Source organism: Drosophila kikkawai, chromosome 3L (assembly GCF_030179895.1).
Source record: "Drosophila kikkawai strain 14028-0561.14 chromosome 3L, DkikHiC1v2, whole genome shotgun sequence".
In the NCBI taxonomy this organism is placed as follows: domain Eukaryota; kingdom Metazoa; phylum Arthropoda; class Insecta; order Diptera; family Drosophilidae; genus Drosophila; species Drosophila kikkawai.
The window spans coordinates 3,686,791-3,704,570 of NC_091730.1; the positions used below are offsets into that span (position 1 = coordinate 3,686,791).

The 17,780-nt window shown below is 44.3% G+C and overlaps 3 protein-coding genes across 4 annotated transcripts in view; 1 reads left to right on the forward strand and 2 right to left on the reverse strand.

The window, feature by feature from the left end:
- The window catches only part of Ccn (cellular communication network factor protein Ccn), a 64,240-nt gene that overhangs the window by 35,081 nt on the left and 11,379 nt on the right, over positions 1-17,780 (forward strand). For both annotated transcript variants that reach the window (XM_017162916.3, XM_017162917.3), the window contains exons 5-9: positions 1,072-1,151; positions 3,026-3,170; positions 15,608-15,900; positions 16,080-16,232; positions 17,265-17,573. In XM_017162916.3, coding sequence (XP_017018405.1) covers positions 1,072-1,151; positions 3,026-3,170; positions 15,608-15,900; positions 16,080-16,232; positions 17,265-17,573 — 980 coding nt within the window. The remainder of the gene's footprint in view (positions 1-1,071; positions 1,152-3,025; positions 3,171-15,607; positions 15,901-16,079; positions 16,233-17,264; positions 17,574-17,780) is intronic.
- Positions 4,252-9,658, reverse strand: LOC108071864 (phospholipid-transporting ATPase ABCA3). Its single transcript, XM_017162792.3, has 2 exons — positions 4,424-9,658; positions 4,252-4,365 (listed from the first exon to the last, which is right to left on the reverse strand). The coding sequence occupies exons 1-2, from the start codon at positions 9,574-9,576 to the stop codon at positions 4,347-4,349; spliced, it is 5,172 nt and encodes a 1,723-aa protein (XP_017018281.2). The 5' UTR covers positions 9,577-9,658; the 3' UTR covers positions 4,252-4,346.
- LOC108071863 (phospholipid-transporting ATPase ABCA3-like) lies at positions 9,793-15,318 on the reverse strand. Its single transcript, XM_017162791.2, has 3 exons — positions 10,145-15,318; positions 10,032-10,084; positions 9,793-9,973 (listed from the first exon to the last, which is right to left on the reverse strand). Exons 1-2 carry the CDS (start codon positions 15,256-15,258, stop codon positions 10,066-10,068), a joined length of 5,133 nt encoding a protein of 1,710 aa, XP_017018280.2. The 5' UTR covers positions 15,259-15,318; the 3' UTR covers positions 9,793-9,973; positions 10,032-10,065.

Consider the following 17,780-nt stretch of genomic DNA (forward strand, 5'->3'; position numbering starts at 1 on the left):
GTCACGTCGCCAGTGAAATCAATTCAAAGTGGAAAAGTACAGGGCACGTACCCGATCTCCCACAGAAACGCACAAGTGGCAGGAGTAGGAGGAGTAGTAGGTCCTGTGTGCTCCTGTGTGCTAACAGCTTCCACAGTGCGATTGCAAATGCCTTGCCACAAGCCCGGGTAATTGTGATTGGCGGCTACACACACGAGTTTTTGGCCACGCCAAAAACAAGGAACAAGCACAAAGGAGAGCTCGGGAGATAGGAACAAAAGCGGAAACATGTGAAAGGACACTGGGGGAAAATTTAAGGGAAACATATAAATGATACAGAACATTTTGGAAAGCTAAGAAGAAAATTATGGGTTTTTAAAAATCAAGATTCAGGAATAAGAAAATTTTTAAAAATATATTTCTCTCATTTCTTGATTTTTTCTATCTCAAATTTTCTTCTCTGTAAAAAAGGAAAATCTTTTTCGGCAAAAGCAAACTTTGGCGACCTAATGGCATGCCATAAAGCAGCGGCATTTGTCAATATCAATTTTGATGAGACACGAACGCAAACGCAGGTCTATTGTTTGCGCTGTAAATATGCGATTCTAGCGAAATTTATAACAAACATACATGGCACAGACATAGCACACTGACATTAATTGGGTTCCTATTCATTGGCATTGCACATACCACATACGACATGTATTACGCATTTGATGACATAAATTAGCTGGGAAATGAAACGAAATGAAATGAAATGAAATAATAAACAAGTCGAAGCACAGGGAAAGCACAGTGATTGCCAAAAAGGACTCCAAAGGCAGGAAGGAAGTTCCTTTCATTTTAAAGGGCACAGCACCGCACACAATTTGCTGTGGAAATTTTCCTAGCAACCTTTACAGAGAGCTTTTATGCTCATTTAACTTTTCTATTTTCTATTTTTCCTGCTTTCAACCAACGCTTTTTCGGTGACAACAATGGGAAACCGGCAACAACCAACCAAAAAAACGCCTGCTGTTCTGGATTCGGATTTGGTCTCTTGGATCCTTGGATTCCTATTCCGATTTTGCCGCCGGTCTTGGCCGCCTGCAGCCAATTGCAGCGTGGGCAACACAACATTCGCACATGGAGTCACATTTAAATTGGATTGTAAAACTCAATGCGTTTGCGAGGTGAGTTGCTGGGGGCGCCGACCATGGTGGCTAAAAGCAGGGCCGAGGGCCATCCGCACAAGATTTGGCCACAAACCACAGACATCCTCAGCCACAGAGCCAAAAAACACAGATACAGATACTTGGGCACTGAGAGAAGGCAGTAGTATCAGAAAAGTAACAAGAATTACAAGTTTTTATTTTTAGGAAATTACTTTTACAATTCACTTAAAAGTGAAAGACATAATATTAAAACAAACAATTACTAAAATATCTAGGAATTAATAGAATTTTATAAAATGCTGAAAGGATGTCAACATGAGGCAAACAAAATTTAAACTTAATTTTTAAACAGAAATCGTTACCTTAAAAATCAAGTGCATTCTTTAAGATACATTTTAAAAGGTCATTATTATTTTAATTTTTGTTTTTAACTTTAAAATGTATTATTTTAATATTTAACTAGTTTTTTTTTTACTGTACTTTTACACACTGCGACACAGCAAAGCACTTTTCACAAATACGAAGCCACATTCCGGCCAAAAGCCAACTGCAGTTCAGTGAAACGATTCCCGTTTTGGGATCGCTGTTGTTTAACCTGTGCTTAGTCCCGCATTCCGCTTTCCTTTTACCCCCTTTTACCCCCTTTTACCCCCTTTTAGCTGGCTTTTAGTTTTTCATTTTCGGTTTTTATATACATATATTTTTTCGGTGGGATTAGCACCAACACTTGGCGCCATTTAAATGTGAATTGCTCTCGCTCTGTAGCGATTTTAATTAAATTTTAAATAAAGTGTGAAACGCTTGAAATTACAAATTTGGAGCGTGGCTCAGTAGTGGTTATAGTAGTTTTTTGATAGCCAACATTATAGGGTTTACTCTGCCAGCTAATGAGAGTTAAACAGTACTTAAACTAAGTTTAAATATAAGCTATTAGTAAAAGTAATAAACGAAACATAACTTGAGGTTTTAAAAATTTGGAAAAGCAGATGAAAAGTTTTTTCGTGTTATTTTTAATAGAGCTAAGCTAATGCTAATGTTCTAAGTTCATTCCGATTAAAGTTCACTTAAAAACAAATCTTAAAACTAAGAAAAAACTTAATCCATGACATTGCTTTATGGCCAAGAGCCTTGCCTTTCCAGTTTTTGCCACTTCTGGTCTGCGTCTCTCTGCACCTTATTTCCTTGGTAGTTTATCATGTGGCATAAAACCAACACAAATACTCGGGTTCCGGGCAAAATTTATGCAATGCAATTTCGTGACGATGCCAAAGACAAGGAGCGGTGTAAAAAAAAGCATCATCGGTCTCTGACCGCTTAGAGGGCGGAAAGTGGATTACAAACAAAGCACTTTGGGTCTGTCCGAAAATGTTAATTTAGTTATTAGTGCTGGCGGGATATTTTGGGAAAAAGGAATAAACATTAAAGAATAATTATTAACTAAAAGTACATAAAAGAGAAAAATGAGAAGCAGGTGGAATTTTTATAGGCAATTTTTATATAGTTCTAAAAAATTCTATAGTTCCTGAAAAATTAAAACTATATAAAAATTGTCTATAAATTTTCCATCCCAAAAAAATCATACACTTTATTTTTTATATATTTTATTTTATACATTTTTGTGTTCCGCTTAAAAAGGTTAATATCTATCCAGAAAAAAGTCAGATCAACAGCACTCTCCCCCCACACACACACCCAAATCACACCCTGCGAACAAAGTTCGTGTCCAAGTCGAGGACCTTGCGGGAACCTTGTGAAGTTAGTTCCCCTTCTGTTGTGCGATTGGCCCAATATTTTCTTTACATTATGACTTTATTTTCGGCTGCCCGGCCAAAGCTAAATAAACAACAATGGTGGGCCAACATATTTAATGTATTTTAATGTGGCATTTTCAGAATGGCCGCCACGCCTGCTCGACGCTCTGTCCCAATGAGCAGCTTCCGGCGCCGGAGGATACGATTTCCTGCCGATCGCCGCGCCTCGTCGAAGTTCCCGGCCACTGTTGCAAGATGTGGCTCTGTGAGAATCCTACAGCTGATGGTAAGTTGTCTAAATATATATACTGAGAGAAAAAATTAGGTAAATAAATAAAAAGAAATAATTAAATTAAATTAAAGGAAATACTTAAATATTTTGCAAAGCTGTAATGATTTTTTAGAGCCATTTCTCTGCCGACGTCAACGATCGATGTTCGATGTGACGTCACTTCTGTTAAGTTGCCATTACAGAGGCAAAAATCTGTTATGTTGCGATTCGAACATGTTGGTTGGTTCGATGCAACCGCGAAAGGAAGACAACAATTAAGCCTCTATCTAAGTTAGTCTAAGCTATTACACGTGTTCGAGAGAGAAGGCAGTATCAAGCTTGGTTCAAACTGGGAATTGATCTCAGTGCGCCTCTTTCACACTCTGGCTGGCTTCAAACCTCAACAACTGCTAAAATTTCTTAGAGTGGGCCTTATCAGTACCTATTATTTAAATACTTTTTCCACAGTGCACACTGTGGCACAGCCAGCCCTCGTCTTGTTATTGTTTTATAAGTGTGTTTATGGCTGTGGCCATCCCATTGTGTCCAAACTCCTGCTCCTGCTCCCGCTTCTGTCCAGTGGTCCGAGTTAATGGCGCTCAGGGGCGTGTCGTGCTGGGTCCGATGCGCAACTTAATGCTTTTTAAGCGACCCCCCCACAAAACCCACATCCTACCCAGACCCACCCCAAAACCGAGTCCAAAGTGCAGCGCATATTTATGAAGATGAATTATTCCATCACGAGACTGGAGGCGACCAGCAGGAGCAGTTGCTGGGACAAGGAGCAGAGGCGCAGCTAGCCGGCGGCAGCAGCAGCAGCAGCGTAATTACTTACACAGGGATTAAGTGTTAATTAAACGCGCAGAATGCAATAAATAAACAAGATATTAAGCGCTTCAGCCTTGTCCCTTGGTCGTCAGTGAAGACTGGAGACCTTGATGAGGCGGAGCTCACCAGATGTGATGAGTTGAGCTCGATGCCAATCCTTGGGAAAGACAGCAGTTAGCATAGTTCCGCAGGCCATTAAATGGAGTAATATTCCCTTGAGGGAAATTAGTTAAATTCTGCTTGTTCTAGGAAGGAAATCGTTTATATTATAATTTCCATTAAAAAAAAATATATTTTATTTTTCAAATATTTTTAAAAGACATGAAAATAATACTTTAAAAGTGACATACAAATTACAAAGTATTAGCAGCGGCAACGTTTCCTGAAACGAATTAATATATCATTAAAAAATCTAAAAAAAAATCTTTAAAAAAACTTACTTCTTAGAAACATCTGCCTCACGATTTGCACTATTCAAAGCAAAATCTAGGAATATTTCCTCTAGCCTTGTTTGCGTTATCAAATAATCTTCAATATATAGTCTTCTCTGGTTGCTCTCAATGAGTGAAAAAACTTGAGACAACATCTGTGTCTGGGGTATATAGTAGGTGAGAAGTCCATTGTATTCATCCTTTAGTTCAGCCTCGGAGATATATTTCAATACAAAATTGTGTACGATTTTAATTCGATCCGAAAACCCTTTTTCGGGTGTCAATTGAATTACTTGGTCGACCTTGGCTGAGTTCTCATTAACTTCTCCGTTTAGTCTTACGGTTTCCGAGGTTGACGATGATGTCTGTACGATTCTCTGGAATGCTTTCTTTTGGGGCTTTACCTTTATTTTCAAAAAAAGGCCCTTTGCATACTGATTCTTTAGCCCCTGAGTTGAGCCTATGCATTTGAACTCACCATCCACCGTTATGGTGAGGCGGGTGCAGAGCGCCTCGCACTCGTCCATGCTGTGTGAGGTGAGGACCAGGGACTTGCCCGCCGTCCTAATAAGACCAATTATCTTCCATAGGTGTCGCCGGGCGCCGGGATCCATGCCACTGGTGGGTTCGTCTAGGAAAACCACCGAGGGGTTGCCTAAAATGGCTATGGCAGTGCTCAGTTTCCTTTTGTTTCCGCCACTATAATTCTTGGTCTGCTTGTCGAGGTGCTTCTGAAAGCCAAAGGCCAGGGCCAGGGTCATGCTTATCTCTGACACAAAGCGACACTGGACGCCCCTAAATAGGCAATAAATGCGCAGGTTTTGTCGTCCTGTCAGGTCCTCGAACAGGGCATCAAATTGCGGACAATAGCCGATCTTATGGCGAACTTTACTCATTTGCGTGGAAACACTTAAACCATCTACGTAGGCATCTCCAGAGGTGATTTCAGTGTCTCCAGTCAGCATCTTGAAGACACTGGTCTTGCCCGCTCCATTGATTCCCAGGAGACCAAAGCATTCGGCATTTGCCACGTGAAACGAAACGCCTTGCACAGCCAGTTTGTTTTTATATTGCTTCCTGATGTTATCCACCAGCAGAGGTATATCCTTTCGTTTGGAACTTATCATTTCTCTGACAAACCTACGTTCTTCTATTATATCCTGATTTTCCGCAGAAGCTCCACCGCCTGTTCGCTTTTTCTTGGTCTTGCATAATTTCCTTAGGGCATTGTGAATGGCTTCAAACAGCTTGGAATCGTGTATGATCAGAAATACAAAAAAAAATATGCCCACAGCTAAGGTATACGTTATCTCTGGCAAAATTCCAGGATGTTTCCAGCCAAAGTAACTTGGTAGATTACAACAATGTGGCATTCTCTTACACCTTAAATGTTCAGGAAGTCTCTGCACAATGGGCGCATCACAAGCTTGCCGAATACTGTCTGCCACGTGCAAATGACAAGCGGCACTGGCCAGGGAAAAATGGGGAAATATCCGAAAGTACCACGTTATTTTTTCGGCAATATTCTTTAGATTAATTACTTCTAACGATAAGATCACATACAGCATATAAAGAGCATTTCCCGTTATCACATTGAAAATTGCAATGCGAATAAAGCCTGTGGCGGCATCGGTAAAGCAGCCTGCTAGAACATAGCTTATCGACAGGGCGCCCAAGCCAAATATCAATAACAAGGCATAATATCGTCCCAGATCGACAAAAGTCGAATAGCCCGATACTTGGAAGGCACAAATTGTGAATATGGCCATTAGGGCTGAGAGCATGAATATCAGAAAGTCCCACAGGAACATTGTTATCCAGTAGGAGAAAGCATCGACGCCAGACAGGAACTGCAGGAGCTTCGCTCGCGTCTCCCGCTCCCTGATAATGGGTATTGCACAAAAAGCCGTCACGAAACACATGCACAAGGTCAAATTCATGGCAAATTCGGAGCCAAAGCCTTGGCCCTTGTCAACTCGCTGGATCCGGGTATCTTCGCTATACGGCAACGGCTTGTTGGTCACATAGGTGCCGGCCTCTTCGCCCAGATAAGTCCGGGCTATGGCATTATGCAGCAGATTCAGGGTCAATGGAGCCGTATGCATGGCCTTATTATTCAGCCAGACAATGCACTTCTTTGTGTCCAGTGTCGCTCCCGCAATGAAGGAATAGTCCAAGCGGTGGTTCCAGTTCTCGTCCAGACCCAATATGTATTTCTCAAAGCCGACACCATCCGTTGTCAGCAACTCGGTTCGATTTTTATACATTTCTATATGCTTGACGTAGGCCCTGGCCAGGGCACTCATTAGGGAATTGTCCTCCAGGAGCACGTAGCTCGATCGGTACTGGAGGGGTGATATCTGCATAGCCGGTAGTTCATAGTAAATGCGGCCGGCTCGGGAGTTGAATGTCGTCAAGACCAGTATGACCACAGGCAGGAATATCTGTATTAGTGTTAGCCAGTAATTGTGAAAGGATACCTGAATTTTTTTCAACATCAAAGCCTGAAAGCACATGAGGTAACGGACGAAACAGCTGTTCTCCCTCGTTCTGGTATCAAAGACCAGGCTCTGAAAATCAGGAGATGCTCTCTTGTCCTCCTGACCTCCCTGGGATCGTCTCTGCTGCTGATTCTCGCTATTGACCTCCATGAAGACATCCTCCAAGGTGGCCACACTAAGGCCATAGCCACTTAGTTTCAACTTGACATAATTCTCATCAAGATCTGCCAGCAAGGCAGAGAATTTCTTGGTCTCATTGTGGGGCAATCGATATGCCAGTTCAGTGCCCAGTTCCCTCTCAGGTTTCAAGTAAGGCAAATGTCGATTTATCAGCTGAGTTACGGCATCCACGTTGCAGTCACTCAGCATGGTGCAGACCAACTGGTAACCCGTTCCATATCGCTTTTTAAGATAGAAGGAGGAGCCATGACACTGGAGCCTGCCAGCGGACAGGATGGCTATGCGATCGCCCAGGACATCGGCCTCGTCCATATAGTGGGTAGTGAGGAGCACAGTCCTTCCCTTCTTCTCCGCCTGCAGCAGCTCCCAGAGGCTCTTTCGGCCGGCAGCATCGATGCCGGAACTTGGCTCATCGCAGAGCACAACTTGGGAGCTGCCGCACATTGCACAGCAGAGGGAGAGCTTTCGCTTCATGCCGCCGGACAGTCTCTCGGCAGTCACCAAGGACTTGGCTTCCAGACCCAGAATGCCCACGTATTTGCTAACTTCCCTGTTAACCCACTCCTTGCCACGAACTCCCTTCAGTTTGCTGAAGAATATTATGTGATCCCGGACACTCATCTTCATAAAGAGCACATTGTGCTGCGGACAGATTCCCAGCGACTCGCGAGCCTCCTCCAACTGTGTTCTGATGTCGTACCCATTGACCAGGGCCGTTCCGGCTGTGGGTGGCACTGTCCCCGTTAGCATACTCAACGTGGTGGTCTTTCCTGCGCCATTATGTCCGAGTAACACTGTGATTTCATCGCGAAACATCTTCAGATTCAGGCCCTTAACAGCCCTAAATTTGCCATAGGTTTTCTGCAAATTAATGAATTGGATGCCCACCTCGCGTTTCCTCTGGCAACCAACCTCTTCTGCTCCACCTCTTTTCCTTCTAGCATTTCCAGATTGAGACCTAGAGCCAAACCAAAACTTGCGCGTAAATAGAAAGTTCCACTTGCGACCGATGCCATATTTTCCTGGGAACACCTGCTCCACATACAAGCAAATGCCCAGGTATATAAGCGCCGACATGGTGAGCGTAATGATCAAGTAGAATAAGTTGAGGTCATCGTCCGCAGTGGCCGACTCGAACATGTTTTTCCAATTTGTTCCCATGCCAGTGCCCTCGAAGTTCATTATGATGTGAAAGCCAAAGCCCAAGGCCGAGTTCGAAAAGAACAAGGCTATCAGCAGTTTCCCCGCCAGACTGAGGGTCTCGTAGTAGTTGAAGGCATACGAGTAGGGAATGTAGGTGATGAACCACAAAATACAGGTGACCGCTGACGCCGTGCTGGAAGTGGAGAACAACACGGCCAGCATAAAGCAGAAGCATATGCTGGCAATGACGTAGGTGTGCAGGAACAGCATTATCGGTATCCACTCGGAGTAGGTGAGGATGGAGACGGAGTGATAGAAATTTACCTTGAACAGAACTATGATGATCTGCACGACGGCCATTAGCATTAGGTAGCTCTTCACGAACCAGGCAATCCAATGCAGAGCGTTGCCCACGCCGATCAGTTTCATGGTCTCCTTCAGTTGCAGCTCCTTTTCGGCGGCCACATCCTTGGTCACCACAGAGCAGGGGTACATGAAGCACAGAACGATCATGAAGGGCAGCAGTAGGCGCATTCCCCGCAACAGCGGATCGTAAATGTATTCCCTGTAGGGAAAACGCTGAAGCTCGACCTGCGGAAACTCAGCAGGATCTTGACTCGAAGCCAGCGACAGCCAGGACAAGGTGAGGGCATGCTGCAGTGGCAGGAATCCCTCCCGGAGATAACCGTCCGGAACGCCGCCATCGGGATCCTTCTCGTTGCGTGGCCCCGTCATGTCATATCTTGGGAATAGTTCAGTCGTATGCCAGGTCTCTATGATCTGGCCCGGCATCGTTCGCAGTTCACTGGGAAAACGCAGGCTGTAGGAGAAGTTGAGGGGATATTTCGGGTTCATAGCTCCGCCATCGTTATCCCCAAACTCAATGCCGGCAATAAAATTATGCTCCACTAGGTCATGTTCCATTTTTTGGGCACTTTCATAGGGACGCGTACCGTTAAGAAATAGGAGATATGCGGCTTTATTAGCTATAGCAGTATTAGCCGGAGTTTCCGGCGTATAGCAGAGAAATGGCTTGGGTATATTCAACGTTCCGTTGGCATGATATAACCTGTTCCCCGCACTCAACGATTTGCTGTATAAAAACAAGTTATCGATGGGCACGGGGTCGTATGAGCTCGCTGGCATGCTGTCAGGCTTAACAAAAATGCGCAGGACTACGAGGAGACATATGAATACCATGGGGACGACCAGTGCCACCACAACCTGGGTCAATTGATTCCTTTGAAGAAGCCAGTTCTTCCATAGGAGCAGCTTCAGTTTTTCCGAATCTGGCACGGCGTATATTTCACTTTCGGATATTCTCTTGCCGGAGCTCATGGTTTTATACAAATATTTTGTTTTTTGTTGTTTTTGGCAACAGGTTGACTTAAATTTCAAGGAAAGTGAAGGCTTAGAGAACAACAAATGTAAAAATTATATGGAAAGACAAAAGCAAAATAAAATATTCTTTAGGGTCGTTGTAGTAACAATTTTATACAATTTAAAATATATAAATTATATAATATGCCTTCAATAATATATATATATTTATATTGTTCACTTTAAAGAAAATTCTGGAAATTAAATGTAGACTTGTGCCTTATTTACTGCCTCTTTTACATAAATTGTAGTATTTTTATTATAAATTTCAAATAGTTTTAGTAGGAAATAAAATTTCTTAAAAAAACTTAAAAATTTCCCCATTTTCATTATAGTAAATCCCAAAGGGTTCATGCTATAAGTTAAAAGTTTTTCAGTAAATTGAATTTCTTAAATATTCGTAAAAGACTTACCCTAAAAATTAGTGGCAAATTGTTAAGTATGTTATTAGAAGCAGCCACATACTCTGTAAATTATAATATAACTTTTAACTTTAAAAAAATCGAAATAATATAATAAAACCTACTTTTTCTTAGCCACATCTGCCTCACGATGTTCACAATTCAAGGCAAAATCTAGGAATATTTCCTCTAGCCTCCTTTGCGTTATTAGATAATCTTCAATAAATAGAATCTTCTGGTTGCTCTCAATGAGCGTAAAAACCTGAGGCAACATCTGTTTGTGGGGTATATAGTAGGAGAGTAGTCCATTGTATTCATCCTTCAGTTGAGCCTCGGGAATGTGTTTCATTATAAAGGTATTTACTACCAACATTCGATTTGAAAACCCTTTGTCAGGCATCGATTTTATTCCTTCGATGACTCTGGATGAGTTATCATCCAATTCTGTGTATATTTCACTTTCAAGACCTTGTGCGGATGACGATGATGATTTCTGTATGACTCTCTGAAATATTTTCTTTTTGGACTTAATTTTTAGCTTTAATATAAGGCCCTTTGCATACTGATTCTTGAGACTCTGAGTTGAGCCCAAGCACTTGAACTCACCATCCACCATGATGGTCAGGCGCGTGCACAGCGCCTCGCACTCGTCCATGCTGTGTGAGGTGAGGACCAGGGACTTGCCCGCCGTCCTAATGAGACCCATTATCCGCCACAGATTTCGCCGGGCGCCAGGATCCATGCCACTGGTGGGTTCGTCCAAGAAAACCGCTGATGGGTTACCTATAATGGCTATGGCAGTGCTGAGTTTCCTTTTGTTTCCGCCACTGTAGTTCTTGGTCTTCTTATCCAGGTGATTCTGAAAGCCAAAGGCCAGGGCCAGGGTCATGCTTATCTCTGAAACAAAGCGACGCTGGATGCCCCTAAATAGACAATAAATGCGCAGGTTTTGTCGTCCTGTCAGGTCCTCGAACAGGGCATCGAATTGCGGACAATAGCCGATCCTAGGGCGTACCTTCCTCATTTGTGTGGACACACTTAAACCATCAATGTAGGCATCTCCAGAGGTGATTTCAGTGTCTCCAGTCAGCATCTTGAAGACACTGGTCTTGCCCGCTCCATTGATTCCCAGGAGACCAAAGCATTCGGCATTTGCCACGTGAAACGAAACGCCCTGGACAGCCAGTTTGTTATTATATTCCTTCCTGATGTTATCCACCAGCAGAGGTATATCCTTTCGTTTGGAACTTATCATTTCTCTGACAAACATTCGTTCATCTGTTATATCGTGATTTTCCGCAGAAGATCCACCGCTTGTTCGCTTTTTCTTTGACTTGCATAATTTCTTAAAGGCCATGATAATGACCCCAATCAGCTTGCCATCGTTAACGACTAGAAATGTAAATAGAAGTATGCCCACAATTAAGGTAATCACGATCCATTGCAAAATTCCGGGATCTTTCCAGGCAAAGTATCCTGGCATATTACAGCAAATTTTCATTCTGATACATGCATTTTCGGGATCTTTCAAACACTCGAGTCGAAGGTCGCGCCCCAAGTACAAGTTTTTAGCGGCATAACCCAGGCCAAGATGGGGAAACACCAAAGGGATGACGCTCCCACTCCCAGATTCACTATACTTCTGAGCCGTCATATACAATTGTAAAAAACCACATCCCGTTAACAAATTAAAAACTGCAATACGAACGAAACCCGTGGCGGCATCGGTGAAGAAAATCGCGAAAACATAACTTATCGACAGGCCACTCAAGCCAAATATCAATAATACGGCATAATATCGTCCCAGTTCGACAAACGTCGCATAGCCCGACTCTTGGAAGGCGGCAATTGTTAATATGGCCATCAGGGCTGAGAGCATGAATATCAGATAGTCCCACAGCAAAATTGTTATCCAGTAGGAGAAGGCATCGACGCCGGACAGGAATTGCAGGAGCTTCGCTCCCGCCCGCCGCTCCTTGATAATGGGTATGGCAAAGAAGGCGGTCACGAAGCACATGCTCATTGTCAACTTGGTGGCCAATTCGGGGCCCAATTTCCTACCCTTCTTCAGTTGCTTGACTATGGGATCCTTGCTGTACGGCAACGGCTTGTTGATCACATACGTGCCGGCCTCTTCGCCCAGATAATGCCGGGCCATGGCATTATGCAGCAGATTCAGGCTCAGGGGAGCCGTGTGCAGGGGCTTGTTATTCACCCAGACAGTTGTGTTCTCTATGTCCAATGTCACTCCCCCCACAAAGGAGTAGTCCAAGCGGTGGTTCCAGCTCTCGTCCAGATCCAATATGAAATTGCCAAACCTGACACCATCCGTTGTCAGCAACTGACTTCGCTTTTTATAAAGTTCCATATGCTTGGCATAGGCCTCGCCCAGGGCACTCATTTCATCGGTGGTGGAATTATCCTCCAGGACCACGTAACTCGATCGGTACTGGAAAACTGATATCTGCATCGGCGGCTGGTCAGGGTAAATGCGACTGGCGTAATTGTTCAATATGGTCAAGACCAGTATTAGCACGGGCAGCAGGATCGGTATTAGAAGCATCCAGTAATTGCGAAAGGATATCTGAACTTTTTTGAACATCAAAGCCTGAAGGCACATAAGGTAACGCACGAAACGCCGATTCTCCCTCGTTCTGGTATCAAAGACCAGGCTCTGAAAGTCAGGAGATGCGTTCTTGCCCTCCTGACCTCCCTTGGATCGGTTCTCCGTCTCCTCCCTGTTGACCTCCATGAAGACATCCTCCAAGGTGGCCACACTGAGCCCGTAGCCACTTAGTTTTAGCCTGACATAATTCTCTTCGAGATCTGCCAGCAAGGCAGGGAATTTCTTGGTCTCGTGGTGGGGCAATCGATATGCCAGTTCAGTGCCCAGTTCCCTCTCCGGTTTCAAGTACGGCAAGTGACGATTTATTAACTGGGTTACGGCTTCCACGTTGCAGTCACTCAGCATGGTGCAGACCAACTGGTAGCCCGTTCCATAGCGTTTCTTCAGATGAAAGGAGGTGCCATGGCACTGAAGCTTGCCATCGGACAGGATGGCTATGCGATCGCCCAGGACATCGGCCTCGTCCATATAGTGGGTGGTGAGAAGCACAGTCCTTCCCTTCTTCTCCGCCTGCAGCAGCTCCCAGAGGCCCTTTCGGCCGGCAGCATCGATGCCGGAACTTGGCTCATCGCAGAGCACTACCCTGGCATTGCCGCACATGGCACAGCAGAGAGAAAGCTTTCGCTTCATGCCGCCAGATAGCCTCTCGGCAGCCACCTTAGCCTTGGCCTCCAGACCCAGAATACCCACATACTTGCTTACCTCCTTGTTGACCGCCTCCTTGCCACGGACTCCCTTCAGTTTGCTGAAGAATATTATGTGATCCCGGACACTCATCTTCATGAAGAGGACATTGTGCTGCGGACAGATGCCCAGCGACTGGCGGGCCTTTGTTAATTGGGTTCTGATGTCGTAGCCATTGACCAAGGCCGTTCCGGCTGTGGGTGCTACTATGCCCGTCAACATATTTATTGTGGTGGTCTTTCCGGCTCCATTATGTCCGAGTAAAACTGTGATTTCATCGCGATACATCTTTAGGTTCAGGCCCTTGACAGCCTTAAACTTTCCATAGCTTTTCTGCAAATTGTTCAAATGGATGCCCACATGGCGTTGTGTCTGGCAACTTCCGGCCTTCTCCCTCGTAGCAGCCTGAGACCTACTGTCGCTCCAGAACTGGCGCTTGAATAGGAAGTTCCACTTGCGAGCGATGCCATACTCTCCAGGGAATACCTGCTCCACGTACAGGCAAATGCCCATGTACATGAGCGCCGACGCGGTGAGCGTCAGGATTACATAGAACAAGGTGATCTCATCGTCCTCAGTGACCGTTCGGAACATGGTGGTCATAGTGGTTCCTTTGCCAGTGGCCTCAGAGTCCATTATAATGTGAAAACCAAAGCCCAAAGCCGAGTTTGAAAACAAAAAAGCTATTGTAAGTTTCCCCACGAGACCGAGGCGATCGTAGTAGTAGCTGGCAATCGCGTAGGGGGTAAGGGTGATATACCACAAAATACAGGTAACTACCGCCGCCGTACTGGCCTTGGTGAACAGCTCGGCCAGCAGGAAGCAGAAGCATATGCTGGCAATGACATAGGTGTGCAGGAACATTAAAATCGGCAGCCAGTGGGAGTTGTGCATGAGTGAGATTGGGTTATCTTTAGTGTCCTTTATCTGGAACATAGCGACGATGAACACCACGATCACGATCAGCATTAGGTAGTTCTTTACGAACCAGGCGATCCAGTGCAGCCAATTCTCGACACCGATCATCTTCATGATCTCCTTCAGCTGCAGCTCCTTCTCGGTGGCCACATGCCTGGTCACCACCGAGCAAGGGTACATGAAGGCCAAAACGATTATTAAGGGCAGTATTTCACGCAGGGTTTTCATCAGATCATCTGTTGTGTGGGCTCTGTAGGGAAAAACTTGGAGCTGGACGCTCGGAAACTCGAGATCAGTTCGACCTGAAGCTTGGGATAGCCAGGACAGGGTAAGGGCGTGCTGGATAGGTAGGAATCCCTCCTTGGCGTAATAATCCTCTTCATGGCGATCCAAGCGTGGCCCTTCCTTGACAACTTTTTCGAAAAGTTGATGAGTATTCCAGGTCACTAAGTGTTCGCCAAATGCCGTTCGCAGTTCACTGGGAAAACGCAGGCTGTAGGTGAGGTTAAGTGGAAATGTTGGGTCCCTCGCTCCGCCATTGTTTTCTCCAAACTCGATACCGGCCATAAAGTTATACTCCATCATGTCCTTCTCCATATCCATGGCACTTTCATAGGGACGCGAACCGTTAAGAGACAGGATAACTCTGGCAGTTTCCACAATAGCAGCATTTGCCTGAGTGTCCGGCGTAAAGCAGAGAAATGGCTGGGGCATATTCAGCGTTCCATTGTCAAGCAATATCATGTTCCCCTTCTTAACCCATCTCATAAATAGCGACAAGTTCTCTATGGGAACGGGTTCGTAACGAATTTCCCCCCATTTTGTGGGCTGAACGATGTCGCGCATTATCACTAGGACACTTATGAATAGTATGGGGACAACCAGTGCCACCAGAAGCTGGAGTTTTTGATTTTTCTGAAGAATCCAGTTCTTCCACAGGAGCAGCTTCAGTTTCTGCCAAGCTCCCACGCTGTAAACCTCACTATCGGAGGGTCTTCTGTAGGAGCTCATGTTTTTGTGCAAATATATTGCTTGTTGTTATTTTTGGCAACTGGTTGACTTCAATTTCAAGGATAGTTAGGGCTTAGGGAAAGAAATAAAAGCTGACAAATGAAGAGCCAATTTTAAATTCAATTATAATTTGTATTTTACTTTTGTAAGAAGATTTGATAAAAATAGGTAGAAGGTAGCATTAAATAATAAAAACTTAATTTCAAATAAAAAGAAAATTTCAAATTCTCCAGCAATTTCTAAGCAAGACGTCACGTCTTGTGCCTTGTCATTTTCCGTCAGTGATTAATGACTTAATCCGATCTCGAACAGGCTCATTAGTAAGCAAAATCCTCTCTGTTCGTTGCAGTCTACGCCACCTGCCACAATAGCACCACCAGCGGCAACTGGACGGACTGCAGCAGGAGCTGTGGCCTGGGCACCGCCACGAGGCACACCTCCACGCACGCGGGCTGCCATCAACTGAGCAATTTGCGGCTTTGCGAGAATCGCAGGTGCGACAAGGAGGACAATAAGAGGAGTGGAAGCTACCACCCATTAACGCCTAAGCGGAAGCTCCACCACTCGAAGACCCCCTCCCATTCCCACTCCCACCATCATCATCATAATCATCATCAAGCGGAGCCTGAACACAGGATACGTGTGAGTATCTCTATCCTTGTTTATGAAACTATAAGAAGGGAAATTAATATCGATAAGATTTTAAATACTACAAAATTAATAATAAATACAAAAAGCACAACCGTTTCTTTACATTACATATTGTCTTTACTAAGCCCAACCTTTTCTTTACTTTTTCTACCTTGACTTATCCGGCGTAGAAGGGCCACGAGTGCCGTAGCATTCAGCGCCTCGGTCCGGCCAGGATCCGGCTGGGCGAGTGCATCTCCCGTAAGCTGTATCGACCGAAGCTCTGCGGGCGCTGCCATCGGGGGATCAAGTGCTGTGCCCCGGCGGTCTCCACCACGATACAGGTAAGCAAAAGGTAGTGGATTCTCCAGGTATATGTATATATATATCCCTGCGCCACCTGCCAAGTGGCCAACGGAGCTAAGACGGTCTCAGCTTTAAGTCCGTTGCCTTGGGAGGAGAACGAAAATATCTGCGGATTGAGTTTCCCTTTTTCCATTGCTCTTTCGCAGCAGCAGGAATGCAAATATCCAGCATCCTTGCTTGTTTGTTTGCTATTTGTCTGTTGCAATTAAATTACCGTTAATTTGAATGCAATCCCATCGAAAGGCATTAAAAGACGCCGCCTTTGTGCTGTAGCTAAAGGTTCAAATGCCATTGATACCCTGGATATATCGATGAGCTAAAGTGGAGAAGGATCAGGATTAAGCAGACTTTTTAGGAAACTTAAATATATTTATTTTTTTTTTACTTTTTATTAATTATTTTATACAAATAATTTGTTCATTAATATAATTTGTTTAAAACAAATAAATGCAAAACAAACGAATTAAACGAATTTCTCTTATTGCACAAATGTAATTTTCTGGCATAATCATCAGTAATCACTTTATGCATTCTTTATTATTTATTTATTCACCAATTTAAGCTGTGGCTGACCGCGACTTAAATATTCAAAATTAAATTATTCACAAGGCCTAAACAGATATACAAAACTACAATAATTGACAGAATATGCCCATGTCGGCCATACCCCAATCGCATTTTAGCTTGGTTTATTGGCTCTTGCCTTCTGCCTTTTAGTTTTAATTAAAAAGCAAATTGCATTAAAACGTCAATTTGCTGAGAGAGAGTGAGAAACAGCAACGAGAGGGCAAGCAATGCTCAAATGGCAGCAAAATTAAAAGTCAAATGTTGGCCAGATGTCAAAATCAATTGAACACCTCCGGTCCTGCCAATTGAATTTGTTTCCATGAGAAGGAAATCCTCTCTCGGGCTGAGATTTCAACTCCTTACATCTTCAATCTCTTTACAATCGTTTTCTTTTATTTTTGCCATTTTTTTCTGAATATTTCTTCATTTTTTTGCCGCTTCAGGTCGAGCTGTTGTGTCCTTTAAATGCTGTCGATCCAATTAACTACGTACAACAGCGGGAAAAGGCCAGAAAAAGGCAACTGAAGGAGCACCAAAGGTCCAAGGATGAGGACGACTACTACGGTGATGAAGAGGAGCAGGAGGAGGATGAGGAGCAGGCGGACCAGGAGGACCTGCCGGAGAATGCACAGTTATGGGATACGGTCGCCTTGGAGCCAATCGATCAGGAATTCCTGCAATCACATCAGATACAAATCGAGAATAAATTCATTGCCGTCGAATGGATACTGAAATGTGAATGCAGCACGAATGTGAGTAGCCAGCCAGGGGTTTTGTAGGGGTAGGGGTACGTCCTTGTTCCTTGGCTTTTGTTCTTGCAGCAGCATCAGCACCCTTAAACGTTGTCATATTACACTGGCCAACCGTATTCGCATGCCATTTCAGGCAATCATTCGGCCGTGTCCCAACCTCACAATCATTTTCTCCTCAGGATTTTCCAGAGTATTTCCCCCCATCTT

What these genes read in the sequence shown, in the direction of transcription:
- LOC108071864 (XM_017162792.3), bottom strand. Translation starts at nt 9,576, where the DNA reads ATGAGCTCCGGCAAGAGAATATCCGAAAGTGAAATATACGCCGTGCCA.
- LOC108071863 (XM_017162791.2), bottom strand. Translation starts at nt 15,258, where the DNA reads ATGAGCTCCTACAGAAGACCCTCCGATAGTGAGGTTTACAGCGTGGGA.